The 24,743-nt window shown below is 39.2% G+C and overlaps 1 protein-coding gene across 1 annotated transcript in view; it reads right to left on the bottom strand.

Moving 5' to 3' along the window:
• LOC110540658 (vomeronasal type-2 receptor 116-like) overlaps positions 1-23,929 on the bottom strand; it is a 32,425-nt gene extending 8,496 nt beyond the window's left edge. Inside the window, exons 1-4 of the mRNA XM_021627417.1 lie at positions 23,733-23,929; positions 19,968-20,262; positions 18,886-19,686; positions 4,076-4,303 (exon numbers count right to left, since the gene is read on the bottom strand). Of these exons, the coding sequence (XP_021483092.1) occupies positions 4,076-4,303; positions 18,886-19,686; positions 19,968-20,262; positions 23,733-23,929 (1,521 nt within the window). The remainder of the gene's footprint in view (positions 1-4,075; positions 4,304-18,885; positions 19,687-19,967; positions 20,263-23,732) is intronic.
• Positions 23,930-24,743: the final 814 nt, after the last annotated feature.

The raw sequence follows: 24,743 nt of genomic DNA, 5'->3' as shown, positions 1-24,743 counted from the left end.
CTTTGTTTGTAGAAAGAAACTGAAGACGATAACAGAAGAGGGAAAGATCTCCCATGTTCATGTTGTAGTAGATTAAACATAGTAAAAATGGCCACCTTACCAAAAGCAATATATAGATTCAATGCAATTCCCATCAAAATTCCAACAAAATTCTTCACCAACCTTGCAAGAGCAACCCTCAACTTTATATGGAAAAATTAAAACAACAACAACAACAAAAAAAAACAGGATAGCAAAAACAATCCTGAATAATACAAGAACATCTGGAGGTATCACCATTCCTAATATCAAGCTGTACTACAGAGAAATAGTAACAAAAACCACATGGTATTATCACAAAGAATGACAGGTCTGTCAATGAAATCAAATGCAAGAATCAAAAAATAAATATGCATCTCAAAAGACACTTGATTTTTTACAAAGAAACCAAATTCATACAATGGATAATAGAAAGCATCTTCAACAAATGGTGTTGGGCTACCTTGGTGTCTGCATGAAGAAGAAAGCTAACAGATCCATGCCTATCACTCTGCACAAAATTCAATGATCCAGTTGTATCAATGACGTCAACACAAAACCAGTTTCACTAAGTAGAAGAAAACTTAGGGAGTGACCTGGAACAGGTGATAAAATACCAACAGCTCAGGCACTAAGATTAACAGATGATAAATGGGACCTAAATGCTTCCATAAGGTGAAGGATACCATGAAAAGGATAAAATGGTAACTTAGAGAATGATAAAAGATCTTCACTAACCCTACATCCAACAGAGGTCTAATATCTAAAATACATAAATCACTCAAGAAACTAGACACCAACAAACCACATAACTTCATTAAAAATGGACGTAGAGTTAAACAGACAATTCTAAACTGAGAAATCTCTAATGTGTGAGAAGCAAATAAGAAAGGTTCAGCATATTTAGCCAAGAGGGAAATACAAATCCAAATGACTCTGTTTCATCTTATACCTGTCAGAATGGCTAAGATCATTAGTGACAGCACATGCTGGAAAAGATGAGGATCAAGGGGAACACTCTTCCATTGCTGTTGAGAGTACAAACTTTTACAACCACTTTGGAAATCAATTTGCTAGTTTCTCATAAAATCAGAAATAGCTCTACTTTAAGACCCATCTGTACCATGCCTGGGTATATATCCAAAAGATATTCCACAATATCACAAGGACACTTATTCAGCTTTCTTCATAGAAGCTTTATTTGTACTAGCTAGATACAAGAAACAACTTAAGAAGTCCCTCAATATAAAAGTGAATTAAGACAATGACATTATGAAATTTGCAGGCAAATTGATGTAACCAGAAAAGATCATTCTTTACTTTAAATGATGACTCTTTTAATAAAAACATAAAGACTCCTAGACACACAATTGAGAATTCAAGCATAATGTTTTCAGAATATCAAACAACCTGTATAGCCTTAAACATATTTACATGAAACTAATGTATTAATTAGAAACAATATATATCAGAGAGGAATGGGATTCAAGCTTTTACAAAGAGTTTTTATACTTATGTGAAAACTCATAATGGCAGTTTCCTTCAAAATGCACTTATTTTTTTAAGTATTAATTTTATTTTCATTTTTTTAAATATTGAAATCAATTGATAGTTGCTTTATTTTATTATTATTATTATTAGAAAAGATCATTCTAAATGTTGTAACCAAGACAGGGAAACAAACATGATATGTGCTTACCTATAAGTTGATAGTAGCAGTAAAGTGAATAATAACCATGCTAATATCCACAGACCCAAAGAAGCTAAGAATCAAGGAGGGATCAAGGGAGAAGGGATTCTTGAATCTCACTAGGAAACAGCATGGACATTGGCTTTGGATCAAGAGAGGAAACAAAATGAAAGTGAGGGGATAAGAAAAGGAGTAGGAGCAATTTTGAGGGCCAGAGGGAGGGAGTACAGGTAGACAGAACAGCAATCAGTGGGGTGGCATCTTTAAGAAGAACTAGAAATTTAGGACAGCGGAGGCTCCTGGGAATCTATGAGGGTGACCCTGGTTGGGACTCTTAGCAATGGAGGGCATGGAAGCTTATGTTGCCATAACCTGTGGCTAGAAATCCATCTAATGGAGGTTATGATACCAGTCCAGCACAAAACCTTAGACCAACAAATTTTCCTGCAAACAAGATGTGCAGCAGTAACAATGTAGTAGAGATTGAAGGAATGACCAACAAATGACTGGCCCAGCTTGAGGCACATTCCATGAGAGAGAAGCCACTCCTGACACTCTTAATCCTATTCTGGTATACTTCCTGAAAGGTGTCTGACATGCTGTCATCTGGGAGGTTTCATCAGGCAACTAACAGAAACAAAAAGAGAGACCCACAGCCAAACATTGGGCAGAGTTTACGAAATATTCTAGAAGTGTAGGGGAGAATGAAGGAGCTAGAGCAGTTAAGGACACCACAAGAAAACATACAGAATCAACTAATAGGTGTCCATAGTGTCACACAGAGACTAAACCAAGAAAAAGAGAGAATACATGGGATGGACCTTGGCTATCTGCACATCTGTAACATTAATGCAGCTTGCTATTCATGTGGGACATTTTTGTGATTTTTTAAAATTTTGTTTTTAACTTACATATTTACTTTATACCCCAGTCAGCCACTACATTCTCTCTTCCTGATCCCTCCCTTCGCTCCTCTCCCCATCCCTCCTCATCTCAGAAAAGAGGAACCCACCCCAGCCCATCAAGCCTCATTAGGGCTAAGCTCATCTTCATCCACTGAGGCCAGAGTAGGCAGCCCTGATAGGGGGAAGTGATCACAAGCAGGCAACAAAGTCCATGTGATAGAGAGCACCCTCTCAACTTAAAAGGGAATCCACATGAAGATCAAACAGCCCACTGGGTACAAATGTGTAGTGGATCTGTTTCCAGTGCATGCCTGCTCTGCTCTTGAGATGGTGCTTCCTTCTCTGTATTCCCCATTGGTCTAGGTTATTGACCCTATTGGTCTTCCTGTGGCAAGGAGGTCAACACTATCCACCTAGAACACCTTCAACCCAAAATTGACCCTGCCTACAAGTTCTCTAGAGTAGAGTCCCTAAGAATGTCCAACTAAAGCCTGGCACAAACAGAGACTCACCACATGGGAGAGCACCAACCCCTGACACCATTAAGGATACACTGCTATGTTTACAGGCAGGAGCTAGCATAACTGTCCTCTGAGAGAATCCACCCAGCAGCCTATTGAATCAAATACTGAGACTCACAACCATGCATTACGCCAAGATTAGGGAATTCTGTGAAAGAGTGGGTGTGGAGGTGAGGATAGAAGGGCCCAAGGGGATAAGAATGCCACAAGGAAACCAACAGAGTCAAGTGTGGTTTTGAAAAGCAAGAGCAGAAACTGTATATGACTCTGTTGCTTGCCCTTAGATATGTTTGCCTTTGTTGGTATGCTTTGCATATATATGGTTGTGGAGGTTGTGACTGGTCCTATTGCAACTTGATGTATTGGGTTGATATCTATTGAAGATATTTTTTCTGAGCCTTTTCTGAGGAGATGTAGAGGACAGTAAGACTGCCTGTGGTGTGTGGGAGATGGAGGGTCTGAGAGAAGAGGAGAAAAGGGAGGGTTTTATGGGGATGTAAAGTAAACAAATTAACAAAAAAATTGAAAAATATTTGCAAATGTTTACTTCTTCCTTAAAATTAGCCTCTCTCTTTTCAGTGTCTTTGTCAGATGTCCAGCAGGAGACAGGGAAATCATTGTGTAGTAATCACAATGGTACCATAAGAATGTTGCTCACTTTACTGAAAATACACGTAAATAGTGGTCACAACTAGTTTTATATTCATATTTTAAACAATAACACTGTTTTGATATAGTAAAAATATACTGTAGGCATGTCAGAAATCAAAGAATTAATAAAATGTCACATCAAAAAGTGCAATAAAGAAATATAATCAAATAGGCTAGAAAATGCTTCCTCACATGAAAATGTCACTAAATCACAAAAAAAGCCAAAATGGACCCACTTAATAGTGTTTGCTATTATATAATGTAAATCAGTATAGTTAGGTCAAACCCACCTGTCTACCTCCTGTGGTCCATTCTAGCATGTCTTCTGATAAATGGAGCTGCTGACCCTGTTGAAAATGTGGGCTAAACTTTCCAATCTTCCACTTAAGTTCAAGATCGTATGGGAGATTCCAAATATAGAAAATGTCATACTCTGCCTGACATTTTTTTTTCTGGTTCATATTCACTGTGTCCCCAACAGGATTAGTGAAGAGGGTCTTCTTCAGCACAGAATACATCTGAAAGACAGAGAACATTTTATAGTCCATATACGCTTACCTAAAGTCAGAAAATGTTATGATTGCATCTTGAAGGCAACATTATTGAAGTTGTCCAGTGTAGAAATAGCAGTGAAGGAAAATGGATAAATAAAATTATCATAGTGTTCAAACAAGTTTAATTCTCTCAGAAGAAAAAAAGAGGCACAAACATGAAAATACATGGACACTAGAAAAAATAGATATGTAATATGCACACCCCTACACTCACACATGTACACACAGTGAGACATCTCTGAAACATACACACAGAGGGGATCCAAGATGGCTGCAGCAAGAGGACACTGTGTCTGAGGAGTAGGGCAGCAGTAACTGCACAGCATCTAACACAGTAAACTCTGGGCCCTAAAACACCAGCAATTGTGTTTCCCAGGTTAGAGGAAACACTACAGTGTGGGAAGTTATAGGGTCCATTCTCAGGTCATCCAGATAAACCCTGAAAGAATTCCTGGGTCCCAGTAGATGCTAGATTATCAGCCCAGAGCCACATGCCTGTGTGCTCTGATCACTATCCCAGGATGAACTTTGGACTCCCCAACACCAGAGACAGGGCTTTCCAGTTGAGAGATAACTCTGATGTGAAGGAAGTTATAGAGCCTGACCTCAGGTCATCCATACAGTCTTTGGAAAAGGTCCCTGGCTCAGGCAGGTGCTCAGCAGCCATCCCAGAGACTTGCTTGCATATCCAACTCATTGTCTAGACAGAATTTAGGGCCCCAGGGCACCAGAGACTGTGTTTATCTGTCAGTAGAAAACCCCATTGTGAAAGAAACATCAGGTCCGAATTCAGGGCACTCCACCGAACTCCCCACCCCACCAAAAGTTCTCAGGAAAAGTTTGTGGGTTACTGCAGGCACCAGTAACCCACCAGTGTGGAGAGACTTGCCAGCTCCTGAATGCTCTACTCACCATCTCAGACTGAACTGTGGATCTCAAAACAACACAGACTGGGTCTCCCTGTTGGGAGGAAACATCATGGTGGGGGAAATATCAGGTCCCACCTCAGGACACTCAGCTCCAGAAAAGTTTCTAGGTTCTTGCAGGAACCAGACTCTAGCCTCCTGACAGTGGCATGAGTGCTGCACTCACCTGCAACTGATTACCACTTGGTAACTGGGGCACAGAGTTCCAAGCTGAGACCTACTGAAGCGTTGGATCCATGGGATCAGATCTCAGACACTATTCCAAATGGTAACCTGTTGCTCTAGCCAAACTGACCAAACCATGTGGCTCTCTATTTCTTCAAGAAGGCTGTGACCAGCAAACACAGTGTAAGAGAAGCAGCTCACTAAATTCAAGCAAGAAATCCAGCAGCAGTGAAACTGCCTCCAGGACTCTTTCTGGTAAGAAGACAGCCTGCCTGACCACCAATGGCCAGTTTCGACACTGGTTCATACACCTGAGGTGAGATGTGGCAATTCCAGAGAAGCACCAGCCATTTGGTGACCATACCCAAAAATCTGAGGAGACCTTCTATGGGAACAATCATATTCCTGCCACGGGTCTTCTCCCCACAGCAGGATTTCAGCAGGCACCAGAAATTAACAGCCAAAACCTCAGACAGAGAGATGGGTAGAGATCATCAAAAAAAAAAAAAAAAAAAAAAAAAGACAAAACAAACAAACAAACAAAAACACTACCAAATAAAAGCCAAAGCAATATGGCATCTCTAGAACCCAGGTATCCAGGGGCTAGTAGCCCTCTAAACCCTATAACAAGTGAAATTGGAAAGAGGACCTTATACTTATGCTTATGAAGAGGAGAATGGAGTAAACAAATTAAATGCATGAAGAAACAGAGGAAGATAAAGTAAAACAGATTAGGGCCATCCTTAAAGAAATGTAGGAAGATAAAGTCAAACAGAGTCTGGCCATCTGTAAATAAATACAGGAAGATTTGGCGAAACAGTTTGTGGCCTACATAGAGGAAATAAATAAATCACTGAAAGAAATAAAAGAAACAGAGCAATGTTCAAACATACAGATGAAGGAATTGAAGGAAAATACAGTCAAACAGTTGAAGGATATCAACAAAATGGTTCAAGATCTGATGAGAATTGAAATAATTAAAGAGAACACAAATGGAGGAAATCATGGAGAGGAAGAACTTGAGAGGAAATCAGGAACAACAGAGCTAAGCATAACCAACAGACTACAAGAGATGGAAGAAAGAAAATCAAGTGTGGATGATACAATGGAAGATACCATTGTATACGTCAAAAAAAATGTTAAATCTAAAAAATTCTCAACACAAACCATCAAAGAAATTCAAGAAAACATGAAAAGACAAAAGCTTGTAATTTGGGGTTCTGCAAGATGGCAGTGCTGGGACAACTCTCATTCTGACCAGCAGCACAGCAGGATCGGCACAGTGACCAGCAGTCAGAACTCGCAGCCATAACACACAAGTGATTGTGTTTCCTAGGTGAAAGGATACCCCATGGTGGGGGATTCAATCAGCTTTTACTCACCTGGCTAAACCTCGAGGAAGAGATCCCAGGCACTTGAGCGCCAGCCCAGAGCCACACGCCAGCATGCTCTGATCACTGTTCCAGACTAAACTGTGGGCACCACAACATCAGAGACTGCAATTTCCAGTCGAGAGATAACCCCCCCCCATGCAGGAAACGATTGAGACCGACCTTAGGTCACCCAGACATCCCCTGGAAAAGACTCAGCTTCCACTGGTGCCCCAGGAACCAGCCTAGAGCAAGAGCCAGGGACCCAGGCACCAGCACAGTGTCCTGCATTCGTGCCTGATTTGCTGCCCCAGATAGAACTGTGGGCCCCAGGGGACCAGAGACCGAGTTTCTCTGTCACGTGCAAACCCACAGGGAGGGAAACAGCTGGTCTGATCTCAGAGCACTCAGCCGATACTACCACCCTGAAAAGGTCTCCGGAAAAGTTACCCAGTTTGGGCAGACGCCCAGGCACCCTATCATCAAAAAGGCAGAAAAGCAGAGCCACGTAAGTAAGTCTGTGCCTGCAGGTTCTACTCGCCATCCCAGTCAGAAAGGCTGTCCCCAAAGCAAAGACTGGGTATCCCTGTCAGAAGGAAACCCCACAGAGGGGGGATCATCAGGTCCAACACTCAGGACACCCAGCTCCAAAAGACTTCTTGGATTCACACAGACCCTAGGCTCTAGCCTTCTACTGCAGGCAGGAGTGCTGTGCTCACCCACCATTATTGGGTACCACTAGGGCAATGGGGCACACAGCTGCATCATAAGACCTACAAAAGCCAGAGAGCCATTAGAGCAGCCCTCAGATACTGCGCCAAGGATCAACCAGTTATCCCTAGCTAAACTGACAAAACTGTGGGAATCCCTGGTTCTTCAAGAGGGCTGCACCCAAAAATTACACCTTAAGAGCAACAGCTGCTGCTCAATAAATTCAGAGCAAGAAACCCAGCAGCAGGACAGCAATCACCAGGATCTCTCCTGATGAGAGGAGAGCCTTCCTGACCATCACAGTTACCACAGAGGTCCATACACCTGAAGTGAACTGTAACAATTCCTGAGAAGCACCACCATTCAGTTGACCATACCCAAAAAGCAGAGGAGAACTTCAGAACTCCACCAAGTGGATTCTCCCTGCCCCAGGACCCAGCAGGCACCAGAAATTAACAGACAACACCTGAGACAGAGAGATTGGTAGAGGCCAGTGTAAAAGCACAACCCACAAAAGGCAAAGCAATATGGCATCCCCAGAACCCAGTTATCCAGGGGCAAGCCCTGGACACCCTAATATAAGTGAAATTCAAGAAGATGACCTTATATCTATGCTTATGAAGAGGTTAATAGAGGAAGTAAATAAGATGGGTAAAGAATTAGGGGAAGATATAATAAAACAGATTATGGTCATCCATAAAGAAATACAGGAAGATGCAGCCCAACAGTATGTGGCGTTCAGAGAGGAAATGGTTAAATCATTGAAAGAAATAAAAGAAACAGAGGAATGTTCAAACGAACAGCTGAAGGAACTGAAGGAAAAACAGGAAAATACAGTCAGACAGGTGAAGGAAATCAACAAAATGGTTCAAGATCTGAAGATAGAATTGGAAAAATTAAAGAAAAAACAAATGGAGGAAATCATGCAGAGGGAGAACCTAGGAAAGAAAACAGGAACTACAGAGGTAAGCATAACCAATAGACAACAAGAGATGGAAGAAAGAATCTCAGGTGTGGAAGATACAATCGAAGAAATTGATGTCTCCGTCAAAGAAAATAATAAATCTAAAAAATTCCTGACACAAACCATCCAAGAAACCCAAGACAACATAAAAAGACAAAACCTAAGAATAATAGGAATAGAGGAAAAAAAAGATTCCCTCCTCCAAGGCCCAGAAAATATTTTCAACAAAATCATTGAACAAAATTTCCCCAACTTAAAGGGGAGGCCTATAAGAATACAAGAGGCTACAGAGCACCTAATAAATTAGACCAGAAAAGAAAATCCTCCTGTCATATAATAATCAAAACAGTAAGTATTCAGAACAAAGAAAAAATACTAAAAGCTGCAAGGGGAAAAGGCCAAGTAATGTATAATGGCAAACCCATCAGAATCACACCTGACTTCTCAACAGAAACTATGAAAGCTAGAAGGGCCTGTATGGATATCATGCAGACCCTAAGAGAACACAGATGTCAGCCTAGACTACTGTACCCAGCAAAACTCTCAGTCCTCATAGATGGAGAAAACAAGATATTCAACGACAAAAACAAATTTCAACAATACCTACACACAAATCCAGCGTTACAGAAGATACTAGAAGGAAAAATACAACCCAAGAAAACTAACTACTTTCAAAAAATCACAGGAAATAAATAACCTCACTACAGCAAAACAAAAAGCAGCCAAACACACAAACACAGTACCATGGCCAACATCAATATCAAAGGATCTAACAGCCACTGATCATTAATCTCCCTCAACATCAATGGACTCAATTCTCCAATAAAAAGACACAGACTAATAGAATGGATGCATAAACAAGACCCAACAATCTGTTGCATACAAGAAACACACTTAAATCACAAAGATAGACATTACCTGAGAGTAAGGGGCTGGAAGACAGTTTTCCAAGCAAATGGACCCAAAAAACAAGCAGGAGTAGCCATTCTAATATCTAATAAAGTAAATTTTCAACCAAAATTAATCAAAAGAGATAGAGGAGGACACTTCATACTCATCAAAGGAAAAATCCACAAGGAAGATATCACAATCCTGAACATCTATGCCCCAAATGCAAAGGGCACCCACATTTGTAAAAGAAACTTTAGTAAAACTTAAACCACACATAGACCCCTGCATATTAATAGTGGGAGACTTCAACACCCCACTCTCAACAGAGGACAGGTCAACAAAACAGAAATTAAACAAAGAAACAATAACTCTAACAGAGGTCATGAATCAAATGGACCTCACGGACATCTAAAGAACCTTTCACCCAAAGTCAAAAGACAAAAGCTAAGTATAAGAGTAATAGAGGTTGAGCAAATGTCCTTATTGTGTACTTGAGAATCTTTTGGATATATGCCTAGGAGTTGTATAGCAGCCTTATTTGTAATAGCCAGAAGCTGGAAACAGCCTAGATGCCCCTCGGTGGAGGAATGGACGCACAAATTGCGGTATATCTACACAATGGAATATTACTCAGCAACAAACAAACAAACAAGGAAATCATGAAATTGGCAGGTAAATAGTGGGATCTGGAAAAGATCATCCTGAGTGAGCTATCCCAGAAGCAGAAAGATGCAGAAAGATACTCACTCATATAGACATATAATATAGGATAAACCTACTAAAATCTGTACACCTAAAGAAACTAATCAAGAGGGAGGACTCTTGCTAAAATGCTCAATTCCTATCCAGAAAGGCAAAGAGGCTGGACATCAGAAGAAGGAGAAAAGAGGAAACAAGTCAGGAACCTGACACAGAGGACCTCTGAAAAGCTCTGCCCTGCAGACTATCAATGTAGATGCTGAGACTTATGGGCAACCTTTGGGCAAAGTGCACGGAATCTTAAGAAAGAAGTGGGAAACAGTAAGATCTGGAGAGGACAGGAACTCCACAGGAGAGCAACAGAACCAAAAAATCTGAGCACAGGGGTCTTTCCTGAGACTGATATTCCAACCAAGGACTATGCATGGAGATAACCTAAGACCCCTGCACCGATGTAGCCCATGGCAGTTCAGTATCCAAGTGGGTTCAATTGTAATACGAATAGGGACTGTCTCTGACATGAACTGATTGGCCTGCTCTTTAATTACCTCCCCCTGAGGGGGAAGCAGCATTACCAGGCCACAGAAGAAGACAATGTAGCCACTCCTGATGAGACCTAATTGACTAGGATCAGAAGAAAGGAAAAGAAGTCCTCCTCTATCAGTGGACTTGGGGAGGGGCATGCATGCAGAGGGTGGAGGAAGAGAGGAATTGGGACAGGAGGAGGGAGAGAATCACAGGGGCATACAAAGTGAATAAAGTGTAATTAATAAAGAAAAAAAGGAATAATAGAAGAAAAGGAAGATTCCTTTCTCGAAGGCCAAGAAAATATTTTCAACAAAATCATAGAAGAAAATTTCCTCAACTTAAAGGGGAAAGCATACAAGAGGCCTACAGAACACCTAATAAATTAGACCAAAAAAGAAAATCTTCCAGCCACATAACCATCAAAACAGTAAGTATACAGAACAAAGAAAAAAATACTAAAAGCTGCAAGGGAAAGGGGCCAAGTAACACGTAATGGCAAATCCATCAGAATCACACCTGACTTCTGGACAGACAGTGTGAAAGCCAAAAGAGCCTGGACAGATATCATGCAGACCCTAAGGGAACACAGATGTCAGCCCAGGCTACTATACCCAGCAAAACTCTCTGTTATCATAGATGGAGAAAACAAGATATTCAATGACAAAAATAAATTTCAACAATACCTACCTATAAGTCCAGCATTACAGAAGATACTAGAAGAAAAAATAGAACCCGGGAAAGCTAACTACATTCATAAAAACACAGGAAATAAATAACTTCACCACAGCAAAGCTAAAAGTAGCCAGGCAAACAAACACGCTACCACAACCAACAGAAAAAACAAATGATCTAAAAGCGACTGGTCATTATTCTCTCCCAACATTAATGTACTCAACTCTCCAATAAAAAGACACAGACAAACAGAATGGTTGATAAAATAAGACCCAATAATCTGTTGCATATAAGAAACACACTTACGGCACAAAGATAGATATTACCTGAGAGTAAACAGCTGGAAGAGAGTTTTCCAAGCTAATGGAGCCAAGAAGCAAGCAGGAGTAGCCATTCTAATATCTAATAAAATAGACTTTCAATCAAAATTAATCAAAAGAGATGGGGAAGGTCACTTCATACTCATCAAAGGAAAATTCCACCAAGAAGGCCTCATTTTTCTGAACATCTGTGCCCCAAATAAAAGGGTAGCCACATTTATAAAAAAAATTAATACAACTTAAAACACACAGAAATCCCCATCCCCACAAATTAATAGTGAGAGATTTCAACATCTGACTCTCAACAATGGAAAGGTCAACAAAACAGAAGTCAAACAAAGATATAATGACTCTAACAGAGATCATGAATCAATAGACCTAACAGACTTTTACAGAACCTTTCATCCAAACACAAAAGAATATACCTTTTTCTCAGCACCTCATGGAACCTTCTCCAAAATAGACCGTATAGTTGGTCACAAAGCAAGCCTCAACAGATACAAGAAGATTGATATAATTCATTGTGTCGTATCTGACCACAATTGACTAAAGCTGAACCTCAACAACAACAAAAATAGTAAAAAAGTTATACACACATGGAAGCTGAATAACTCCCTAATCAATGATAGCTGGGTCAGGGAAGAAATAAAGAAATAAATTAAAGAATTCTTATAATTCAATGAAAATGAAGGCACAACATACTAGGATACAATGAAAGCAGTGCTAAGAAGAAATCTCATAGCACCAAGTGCCTTCAAGAAGAAATTTGAAACATGTCATTCAAACAACTTAACAGCTCAACTGAAAGCCCTAGGGAAAAAAAGAAGCAGACATACCCAGGAGGAGTAGATGATTGGAAATAATAAAACTCAGGGCTGAAATCAATAAATTAGAAACAAAAAAATTCAAAGAATCAATGAAACAAAGATCTGGTTCTTTGAGAAAATGAAAGATAGACAAACCCTTATTCAAACTAACTAAAAAGCAGAGAGAAACTATCCAAATCAACAAAATCAGAAATCAGCTGGGTACATAACAGACACTTAGGTCTTAGTTCAAAATCTTATATACCACAAATTTTGAAAATCTAAGTGAAATGGGTAATTTTCTTGATAGATTCCACTTACCAAAGCTGAATCAAGACCAGATAAATGAATTAAATATTCCTATATGCCCTAAGGAAATAAAAGCTGTCATCAAAAGTGTCCCATAAAAAAAAAAAAAAGCCAAACAATAAACCCAGGGCCAGATGGTTTCAACACAGAATTCTACCATACCTTCAAAGAAGAGCTAATACCAATACTCTTCAAACTATTCCACAAAATAGAAAAGAAGGAACATTAGCAAACTCATTCTCCAAAGCCACACTCATCTTGATAACCAAACCTCACAAGATACAACAAATAAAGAGAATTTCAGGCCAATCTCCCTTATGGACATTGATGCAAAAATACTCAACAAAATACTCACAAAACTGAATCCAAGAACACATAAAAGATATCATTCATTGTGACCAAGTAAACTTTATCCCAGGTATGCAAGGGTGGATCCATATATGGAAATCCATCAATGTAATCCACCATACTAACAAACTGAAAGGAAAATACCACATGATAATCTCCTTAGATGTTATAAAAAAACATTTGATAAAATGCAGCACTCCTTCATGCTTAAAGTTTTGAAGAGATCAGGGATATAAAGCATTTACCTAAACTTACTAAAGGCAATATACAGCCAGCCTATAGCCAACATCAAATTAGACAGAGAGAAACTAAAATCAATCCCACTGAAATCAGGGACAAGGCAAGGCTGTCCAATCTCTTCATATCTTTATAAGATAATTGTTGAAGTCCTTGCTAGAACAATAAGACAATTAAAGGAGATAAGGGGGATTCATTTCTGAAAGGAAGAGGTCAAAGTATCACTCTTCACAAACAATATGATAGTATATACATGAGTGATTCCAAAAATTCTACCAGGGAACTTCTGTAACTGAAAAACACCTTCAGCAAAGTGGCTGGATAAAAAAAAAATAACTCAAAAAAAAAAAATCAGTAGCCTTCCTGTTTATGAAAGAAAAAAGGACTGAGAAAGCAATTAGTGAAACAACACCCTTCAAAATAGCCACAAAGGACATAAAGTACCTTGAAGTAACTCTAACCAAGCAAGTCAAAGACTTGTTATGAAAAAAATTTCCAGTCTCTAAAGAAATAAATAGAAGAAGATATCAGAAGATGGAAAGATCCCCCATGTTCATGGCTTGGCATAACAAACATAGTAAAAGTGGCCATCTTACCTAAAGCAATCTACAGATTCAAAGCAATTCCCATCAAATTACCAACACAATTCTTTATATACCTTGAAAGAAAAATTCTCAACTTCATATAAAAAAAAAGGGAAACCAAGAAAGGCTAAAACAATCCTCTACAATAAAAAATCTTCTGACGGTATCTCTAACCATGACCTCAAGTTGTACTATAGAGCAACAGTAATAAAAACTGCATGGTACTGCCATAGAAACAGGCTAGCAGGTCAGTCGAATCGAATAGAAGAGCCAATTAAAATGTCCACACACTTATGGACACCTGATTTTGGACAAAGATGCCAAAATCATACATGGAAAAAGATAGCAGCTTCAATCAATGGTGCTGGGCTAACAAAATGTCTACATGTAGAAAAATGCAAATAGATCCATATTCATCACCCTGCACAAAACTAAAGGCCAAGTGTATCAAAGACCTCAATATAAAACCAGGCACATTAAATCTGTTAGAAGAAAAAGTGAACAAGCTCTTTGAACTCATTGACAAAGGAGACAACTAACAAAACACCAACAGCACAGGCTCTAAGAACAACAATCAATAAATGGGACCTCATGAAACTGAAAAGATTCTGTACAGCAAAGGACAGTGTCATCAGAACAAAACAACAGCCTATAGACTGGGAAAGGATCTTCACCAACCTTATATCTGACAGACAGCTAAATCCAGAATATATAAAGAACTCATAAATTAAAAAGCAACAAATGAAGTAATCCAATTAAAAAATGGGTTACAAAGCTAAACAGAATTCTACATAGAGGAATATCGAACAGCAGAGAAACACTTAAAGAAATGCTCAATGTACTGTGTCATCAGGGAAATGCAAATCAAAAGAATCCTGAGATTTTGCCATATACCCATCAGATCGGTTAAGATAAAAAGCTGAAGTGACTCTTTCTCCATATCCTCTCCAGCATGTGTTGTCACTTGAGCTTGTTGCTGTTTAACTTCTTAAGTTCTTTCTATATTCTGGATATTAGTCCTTTGTCAAATATGGGGTTCGTGAAGATCCTTTCCCAATCTGTAGGCTGTCATTTTGTTCTGATGACAGTGTCCTTTGCTTTACAGAAGCTTTTCAGTTTCATGAGGTCCCATTTATTGATTGTTGCTCTTAGAGCCTGTGCTGTTGGTGCTCTGTTCAGGAAGTTGTCTCCTGTGCCAATGAATTCAAGGCTCTTCCCTATTTTTTCTTCTAACAGGTTTAGTTGTCCATTTTTATATTGAGGTCATTGATCTACTTGGATTTTAGTTTTGTGCAGGGTGATAAGTATGGATCTATTTGCATTTTTCTACATGTAGAGATCCAGTTAGTCCAGCACCATTTGTTGAAGATGCTAGCTTTCTTCCATTGTACGGTTTTGGTACCTTTGTCAAAAATCAGGTGTCCATAAGTGTGTGGGTTTATTTCTGGGTCTTCTATTCGATTCAATTGATCCACCATTGTATTTCTATGCCAGTACCATGCAGTTTTTGTAATTGTTGCTCTATAGTACTGCTTGTGATCAGGAATGGAGGTACCTCCAGAAGATCTTTTATTGTAGAAGATTGTTTTAACGATTCTGCATGTCTTGTCATTCCATATGAAGTTGAGAATTTTGCTAGTGGGAATGTAAACTAGTACAACCACTTTGGAAATCAAACTGGCACTTTCTCAGACAATTAGGAATAACGCTACCTCCAGACCCAGCTACACCACTCCTGGGCATATATCCAAAAGAGGCTCAAGTATACAACAAGAACATTTGCTCAACCATGTTTGTAGCAGCTTTATTTGTAATAGCCAGAACCTGGAAAAAAACCCAGATGCCCCTCCTTTGAGGAATGGATACAGAAATTGTGGTTTATTTACACAGTGGAATACTTACTCAGCAGTGAAAAACAAGGAAATAATGAAATTTGCAGGTAAATTGTGTGATCTGGAAAAGATCATCCTGAGTGAGGTATCCCAGAAGCAGAAAGACACAAATGCTATATACTTTCTTATAAGTGGATATCAGACATACAATATAGGATAATCATGCTAAAATCTGTACACCTTAGGAAGCTAAGCAAGAAGGAGGATCCTGGGTAAGATGATCAGTCTTCATTCAGAAATGCAAATGAGAAGGATATCGGAAGAGGGAGGGGACAGGGAACAGGACAGGAGCCTACCACAGACAGTCTCTGAAAGACTTCACCCAGCAGGGTGTCAAAACATATGCTAAGATTCATAACCAAACTTTGTGCAGAGTACAGGGAATCTTATGAAATAAGAGAGGTGATAGAAAGACCTGGAGGGAACAGGAGCTCCACAAAGGGAGCAACAGAACCAAAAAATCTGGGCACAGGGTTCTTTGCTGAGACAGATACTCCAAACAAGGAACATGCATGGAGATAACTTAGAGCCCATGCACAGATGTAGCCCATGGCAGCTCAGTGTCCAAGAGGGTTCACCAGTAACAGTACCACGGACCATCTCTGACATGAACTCAGTGACTTGCTCTTGGATCACCTCCACCTGAAGAGGGAGCAAACTTGCCAGACCACAGAGGAAGACAAAGAAGCCAGTCCTGATGAGACCTGATAGCCTAGGGTCAGATGGAAGGGGAGGAAGAACTTCCTTATCACTGGACTGGGGAAGAGGCATGGGAGAAGAAGAAGGAGGGATGGTGGGATTGCGGGGGACTGGGGAAGGGGGCTACAACTGGGATACAAAATGAATAAACTGTATTTAATAAAATAAAAAGTTTTTTAAAAAGTCTCAAGTGACAATACATGCTGGCAGGATGCAGAGAAAGGGGAACCCTCCTCCATTGCTTGTGGGAATATAAACTTGTACAACAACTTTGGAAATCTATTTGACGCTTTCTAAGACAATTGGGAATATTGCTGTCTTAAGATTCAGCTATACCACTCCTAAGCACATACCCGAAAGATGCACAAGTATACAACAAGGACATTTCCTATCAGCCTTATTTGTAATAGCCAGATCTGTAAATAACTCAGATGTCCATCAGTTGAGGAATGGATACAGAAATTGTGGTACATTTAGTCAATAGAATACTACTCAGCAATTAAACACAAGGAAATCATGAAATTTGTAGGCAAACAGTGGCAACTAGAAAAGATCATCCTGTATGAGGTATCCTGGAAGCAGAAAGACAAACATGGTATATTCTCACTTATAAATGGATATTAGACATTTATTATAGGATAATCATACTAAAATACATACACCTATAGAAGCTAAGCAAGAAGGAGTACCCTGAGTCAGATGATCAATCCTCATTCAGAAAGGTAAACAGGATAGACACAGGAAGATGGTGAAAACAAGGAACAAGACAGGAGCCTGCCTCAGAGGGCCTCTGAAAGACTCTTCCTAGTAGGGTATTAAAGCAGATGATGAGACTCATTACCAAACTTTGGGCAGAGTACAGGGAATCATATGAAAGAAAGGGGAGATAGAAAGGCCTGGAGGGGACAGGAGCTCCACAAAGGAGTGCAACAGAACCAAAAAATCTGGCCCAGAGATCCTTTCTGAGACTGATACTCCATTCCAGGTCCATTCGTCGAGATAACCTATGACTCCTGCACAGATGTAGCCCATGGCCACTCTGTCTCCAAATTTATTTTCTAGTAACCGGAACAGGGGCTATCTCTGACATCAAATTAGTTGCTGGCTCTTTGATCACATCCCCCTGAGCTGGGTAGAGCAGCCTTACCAGGCCAGAGATGAAAAAAGGCACAGTTCCTATGAGACCTGATAGGATAGTGTCAGATGGAAGGGGAGGAGGACCTCCTCTAACAGAGGACTAGGGAAAGGGAATGGGAGGGGCAAAGAGGGAGCAAGGATGGATTGGGAGTGGACAAGGGAGGGTTTACAGCTGGGATACAAGGCAAATAAATTGCAATGAATAAAATAAATTAATAAAAAGATTGAAAAAAAAGGAAGATCGACACATAAGGCTGATACACACTTTTTTACACACAAATAAATGCCCTCCACACCTAAATACACACAGGAACAGATAGACAAATGGAAATATCTACCCAAAGAGACACAAAGACACAGAAACACACAAACACATACACAGGCACACACACAGAGAGAAATACAGACAGATAGGTATGTATACACGCACGCATAGATTGGCATACATATATACAAACACCCACACAGACAGACATTGACATTCTGACAAATATTTGCTCATATCCAATGACAGAAAGACAGACACACACACCACCACCACCACCATCATCATCCTCGATATACATACCTTCAGGCACATATATAGAAATAGAAGAAGTAAACATAGGAACACTCAGACACCTGCACTGACAAATACCACAAAAGATACACATAGACAAAAACACCCATACAGAAAGCATTGACACACACAAATTTATGCTCATTTCCCCAGAGGGAAAAATAAGCAGATAGACAGAAATATATGTATGCACACACATAAAAAGATACATAAGCGAACACATGTACTCAGTGAGAAACATTCATTCAGTCACCTTAACCCCTGTATATACTGAACTTAATACCACCACGATTTCCTGGGTATTTACTCTCAGATCACTGGTGTTTCCCAGAGCCAACAGTGGGTGCAGAATCAATGGTAACACTTGTGAAAACAATCCCTTACACTGATCACCAAGTATTTGATATTAATAAAAAAGTTATCATCTCATCACAGAGAGTATCATAATGAAAGATAGCTTAATTTTCTAGTATCTGAACATGTATGGTGAGATTTAGGTGCCATGTAACAATGTAACAGAATTTTATTAGTCAATTGTTCCTTCTACACCACTGCCTTTGAATTAGACATTTATACCCATCTCTAGATTTACTTTCTCAGCAGGAAAAAGTGTTCAGTTCTTATTCTGTCTTGGAAATTATTTCCCAGGCCACTTGCTTTGTGTACCTGAGAAATCCTTAAAGACTATGTCATTGATAACCAAATATCATCGAATAGAAGAAACACTACCTTCAAGCAGAGAGAAATGGGTCCTTTCCCGTTTGTCGGGTTATCTACCCTTTGAAGAAGCAGCTTAGGAAGTGCATAGGCCACAGCATACACAGCGTTGTATATGTTGTAACTGTTATCACTGAAGGCCATGTCAAAAGTCTGTTCTTTTAACCATTCCAATGTGGCATTGGATACGAAGTTCTTCACTGTCTTAGATGCCATGGCTTTGCAGTTAAAGTGCATCCACTCCAGCCCTGCCAGATACGTGTCTGAGTATTTGAGAGGGTTCAATGTCTGAAGAAAATTTTTAAAACCAGAAATCTCAGAATGGTGCTGGGCAAAAGCAAAAGTCCCATGAAATGAGTCAAGTGTGAAGTCTCTCTTACTTGTAGTGACATCCCACTGTGAGGTGGTGACCCATATTCTCTGTATACCTCGAGATTCCCACATTCTGAAGCTCACAGCTAGAGTACTGTCTGTGTCACCATAAATGATAACAACATTTGCAGATGATGTCATGATTTGGTTGTAGTACACTTCAGCTCTTGACATGTATAACTGCATGTTGACTGGTATCATGTTCACAAAGGCCAAGCAGGCTGTATTTTTTTCCATCTCTGTTCTCAAATACGAGAGAAATTGGATACCTTGGTCATCATCTGAGATGGCCAGCCCAACCCAGTTCCAGAGGAAATGAATTATGATGGAGACCATGGCCAGGGCTAGAGATGTGTCCTTAGGGGCCATCTGATACAGATAGGGAAATTGATCACTATCACTCAGCATAGGATGGAAAGGTCCATAGGTAAGTTGTAGGATCTAGGACACAGGAAACAGCAGGTGTTAGCATGCACACCCAAGAACATATAAACACACATTTCTGTAAAGAGTTCTAGAAATTCCCCTGAACTATTACTTCTTTCCTCATCTCTGTTTCAAACATGGAAACTTGAAAATCCTGTCAAATCCTTGAATAGTATCCTTGAACCTCACCAATTGCATGAGCATAAGGCTAGTCGCCTGTTTACATTCATCTTAGCATTTGGGTGAGGTACAAATGAAAACATAGTTTCATGAATTCACAGCCCACAAGAACTTACCTGCTGTGGTATGTAGAGCTCCATGATTGTCCGAATGTTCCAAGATGTTTTCCACTTTGGGCCTGTTAATAGCACTGAACAGGTGATCTCATCATCACAGACATAATTCGGGGAAATCCTATGACGATTTGTTTCAGACAAATGCATGAGTCTTTTTAGCTTTGGTGTACTCATACAACTATCTTCAAAAATGTCAAATACTAGAGACATATTTGGTAAAAGATCAGCATTCTTGTTGACTTCATTGATAGAAAAAGCCAAGGCTAGGGCAAACTGGTAGTTTTTAGTTGGTGTCCTGTAAAAGGGTACAGTGTTTACTAAGAACATATACAGACTGTTATTTGTATTTAATACAAGGTCTATCCTGTGCTGGATGTTATTGCTCCCCACCACAAAGACTGGAAAAAAAAACCCTGTGTTTTGAGGTTGGGATTACATATGAAGCTGGGAGCTTCCACAAGTTGTATAATTTTATGAGAGTGCATCTCCCATAAGTGAGATGAGCCATTGGCATCTTTCACAGAGGACATTTTCCATCTCTAATTTTTGAGTACTTGCTAAGAAAATAAAGACAAGGCCACAGAATTTCACCAAACAATAAACCTGATCATGTATTCATTTTGAAATTATTAAGCAATATGAAAAATACACATGATGTATTTGCCTTTGAGTTTATGATAATTACTATGACATTAACTCAGTTGGCAAAGACTACAAAAGAATGACTGATGAGTGCACAGGAGTCTTTCTGGTGCAACAATTGGCTCTTTAAAATATATTATAATTAAAAATATATATATTATAATTAGTGTATAATATAGTTAACATACCTCTACATATCCAACCTCATCTTGTTCATTTTTCCCAGCTTATTTATTGCAAATAGAAGATATGCTTAAAGATTTATTTTTAAATAAATTCAAACTCAAGGATTTCCTTTTGTAAAAAGTCCATGTCTGTATGCATCTATGTGTATGGACATGAGCAATGCTCATTTAGGGCATAAAAGGGTAATTGATCCCATAGTTTTTTTTTCTTTTTTTAACTTTTATTAATTACACTTTATTCACTTTGTATCCCCCCATTAACCCTTCCCACCTCCCCTTCTAATCCCACCTTCCCTCTCCCTTATTCATGCATGCCCCTCCCCAAGTACACTGATAGGGGATGTCCTCCTCTCCTTCCTTCTGATCCTAGTCTATCAGATCTCATCAGGAGTAGCTGCATTGTCATCTTCTGTGGCCTGGTAAGGCTGCTTCCCCCTTAGGGGGAGGTGATCAAAGAGCAGACCAATCAGTTCATGTCAGAGGCAGTCCCTGTTCCTATTACTATGGAACCAACTTGGACACTGAACTGCCATGGGCTACATCTGTGCAGGGGTTCTAGGTTATCTCCATGAATGGTGCTTGGTTGGAGTATCAGTCTCTGGAAAGACCTCTGTGTTCAAGTTTTTATTTGGTTCCTTTGCTCTCCTTGTAGAGCTCCTGTCCTCTCCAGATCTTACTATTTGCCATTTCTTTCATAAGATTCCATGCACTCTGCCCAACAGTTGGCCATAAGTCTCAGCATCGGCTTTGATAGTCTGCAGGGCAAAGCCTTTTAGAGGCCCTCTGTGGCAGGTTCCTAACTCGTTTCCTGTTCTCTTCTTCTTCTGATGTCCATCCTCTGATCCCATAGTTTTTAAATAGCATTGTACTGTAGACTAACCCGCTCTCAAAGACAGATGGATACACTTGGTCCAGTTCATGTGTGCTGCAAAAAAGGGCATGCACTACCATTCCAATATAGTTGGCCTGTTTTATGTTTACACAGGCATGTGATATATTAATGGGAGGAAAGCGTGAGCAACATATCTTTTGTTTGTTTGTTTTTTCAGTTATACCAACACAACACTAGCATCTTAGTAAGAACTGTGAACATCTAAATATTACAGTGATGTTTGTATGTGCTAGTATTACATGTTTGTAATAGAAAAGACTAGAAATTGTAATATGTGTGAAAAACATATATGGGTGTTTTTTTTTTCTAATAAAAATAGTCAACAATCCAAGTGGTAGAGAAAACGCCACTTTGTGTTTATGTTTATGGAAAGAATAATAAATCCTGTCTCTTCCTAATCATTACATGGCATCTTAACAATAAATAGGAAACCAGATACTTCATTGTGAATGATTGACTCAGAGTTTAATATAATCTCTTTCTCATTTAGACATTGTACTTCTATGGTGTTTTAACTTAGAAAAGTAGGCCCTTTTAGGGTATTGTTTTTCACACCAATTAATTTAAGTAACAGGCAATGAAAATTTGAAACTAGAATTTCTGAAGCACTAAGTCCCACAAACTAAACATTTAGGATTGGGAGGAGATGAGGGAGGGGCTCATGGCCAGGATACAAATTAAATAAACTGTAATAAATGATAATAATAAATGAAGAATGTAAGTTCAAGCATCAATCAGTATTAAGGCTATAGTACCAGTTCACCTATTGGCCAAGAAGGAAGAAGCTAACTGCAGCTTTTCCTACTGAACATGGGCATATTACAAAGGGTTTCTCTACTCCAATTTACTACCTCACAAGTGAGTATAAATAATATCAAGCAGCTCTGAGCCTGAAGGACATTTTGTTCATACCACCACAGTACAACAAAGGTGTGTAGAATCAATACTCAAAGGGATTGTTTGTTAAAACTAATAAAGATTTTTTTTTAAAAAAAGAAACATCAATTACTTGTGCTGTCAGAGTAGTTACTGGTCGAAAGAGCTGTGTTTGAGAAACAACACTCAAGAATTCACAACATCAAAATATGTAGAGTGCTCACGGTGAGAAAATATGCAGCTATACTTAATAAAGTTACTAAATGAGAGACATAAAGGTAAATGTGATTTAAGTATCAGAGAATAAACAACTTAGACATAAACAGAGAAGATTCTTAAATAATAACAGATGTGAGCTAGTAGGTAAATCAATACTTGTTCTTAAGGGGTGCCAACCATCACATTTCACAGCTGTCACTGAGACAAGTGACAAAGGACATGGCAGTCACCAGTGCTAGTGATAGCTTCAGTTTTCAAAGAATGCAAACATATAACATATATTCCATACATTATTTTTTATTTTAATGAGAAAATGAAAAATTTGGTTTTGTAATAATGAAAAAACTCTTTTTACATGCATACAAGAGAAATGTGGAGAAACAGTAGCACATATAAAGTTTACAGTAGACAAATCTCCTACTTCCATTCTTAATGCAGCTTCATAGAATAACTACAGGTAGAGCATCTGAGAACGTAACTGAATATGTATATGAAGATCTCCTCAGTTAAATGTGATGGAAACATTATTTGCCCCACCACACGAATTAGGGGCTACACGCTGGTGTAAAGACCATCAGCCCATTTCTTAAGTCATTTAATTGCACTGTTTCAGACAAAAAAAAACTTGTGGTTTCTTTTGATAAAAAATCTTTGGTTAGTGTGCTCTGTAAGCTGTCAAGCAGAGGGCTATATGTGATGAATCTAGGTGGAATTCCTTCTTTTATCAGCCTACAGCTTGCAAGTGGAGTCTAACTGGAGGAAACAGAATAGTTCTGTACTAATTAAAAGTACAAAAATAACTTTGAGTCCCTAAATGAATTTGGGGTTGCTTTGAGTGTAGAGTTATGAAGAACAAGATAGTAGACACAGAGCACTGCTCCGCTCCTCATCCTAATAAGCTTCATGCAACATTCATGATAACATTTACATAGAAAATACAAAAGCACTTACTGTGTGTTTAGAATGTAGCTGAAATACTCTTCTTCCACAGGAAAAGGCACCAATCTAATAGGGAAGACACAACCTGTCCCCAAATCTCCTTCCTTGTTTTCATTCTGCTTCATTCTCCAGAAGCACCTAGTATGAGTGAATCTGACCATGAGAATTGAAATGTTCAGGAGCAAAAACAGGAAAATGGAACTGAACATCTTTATACTGCTCTAAGTCTGGGCACTGTGGGTAGTGAAGCGCCATGAAGAACAGCATAGAAAATGGGCATCAATGTGTTTCTACCTGCTTTTATTCCTGTGATCAAAAGAGAATCAATGTGCACATTCACAATTCCCATTTTCTCCCAGGTTGTTTCTCACCTCTGGAGGAAACCTGTACACTCTCTTCCCCGGGGCTCTGCATCTGATGTCCATAGTCCTTGTGAGAAACATGGGTTGATAAATATGCCTCAGGTTACTTAGGTTGACATCATCCATGTTTGTAGACATTAAGGCTCTTGGAAAGGTGCCATTTTGAGAAAATTTCCTCTGAGAACTGCCTCAAATGTTTAGTTACTTTGGCTAAGGATTTGTCTATCTTGTTGATTTCTCAAAGAAACTCCAAGTTCCTGAAAAAAGAAAATGAAGAAGATACCAGAAGATGCAAAGTTTTCCTATGCACATAGATCAATAGGATTGACATAGGGAAAATGGTCATACTACCAAAGGCAATCTACAGATTTCATGTAATTCCATCAAAATACTAACACAATTCTTTAGAGACCTTGAAAGAGCAATTCTCAATTTCATTTAGATAAACAAAAAGACCCAGAATAGCTTACATTATTCTGTGCAATAAAAGATCTTCTGGTAGCATCTTTAACAAATGGTGCTGGTCTAACTGGATGTCTATATGCAGAAAAATGAAAATAGATGCATATTTATCACCCTGCACAAAACTGAAGTCCAAGTGGATCAAAGACCTCAATATAAACCTGACACACTAAATTGGTTAGAAGAAAAAGTGGGGAAG

The sequence above is a fragment of the Meriones unguiculatus genome, chromosome 14 (assembly GCF_030254825.1).
Source record: "Meriones unguiculatus strain TT.TT164.6M chromosome 14, Bangor_MerUng_6.1, whole genome shotgun sequence".
Classification (NCBI taxonomy): Eukaryota; Metazoa; Chordata; class Mammalia; order Rodentia; family Muridae; genus Meriones; species Meriones unguiculatus.
This window is presented reverse-complemented; position numbering and strand designations above follow the sequence as displayed.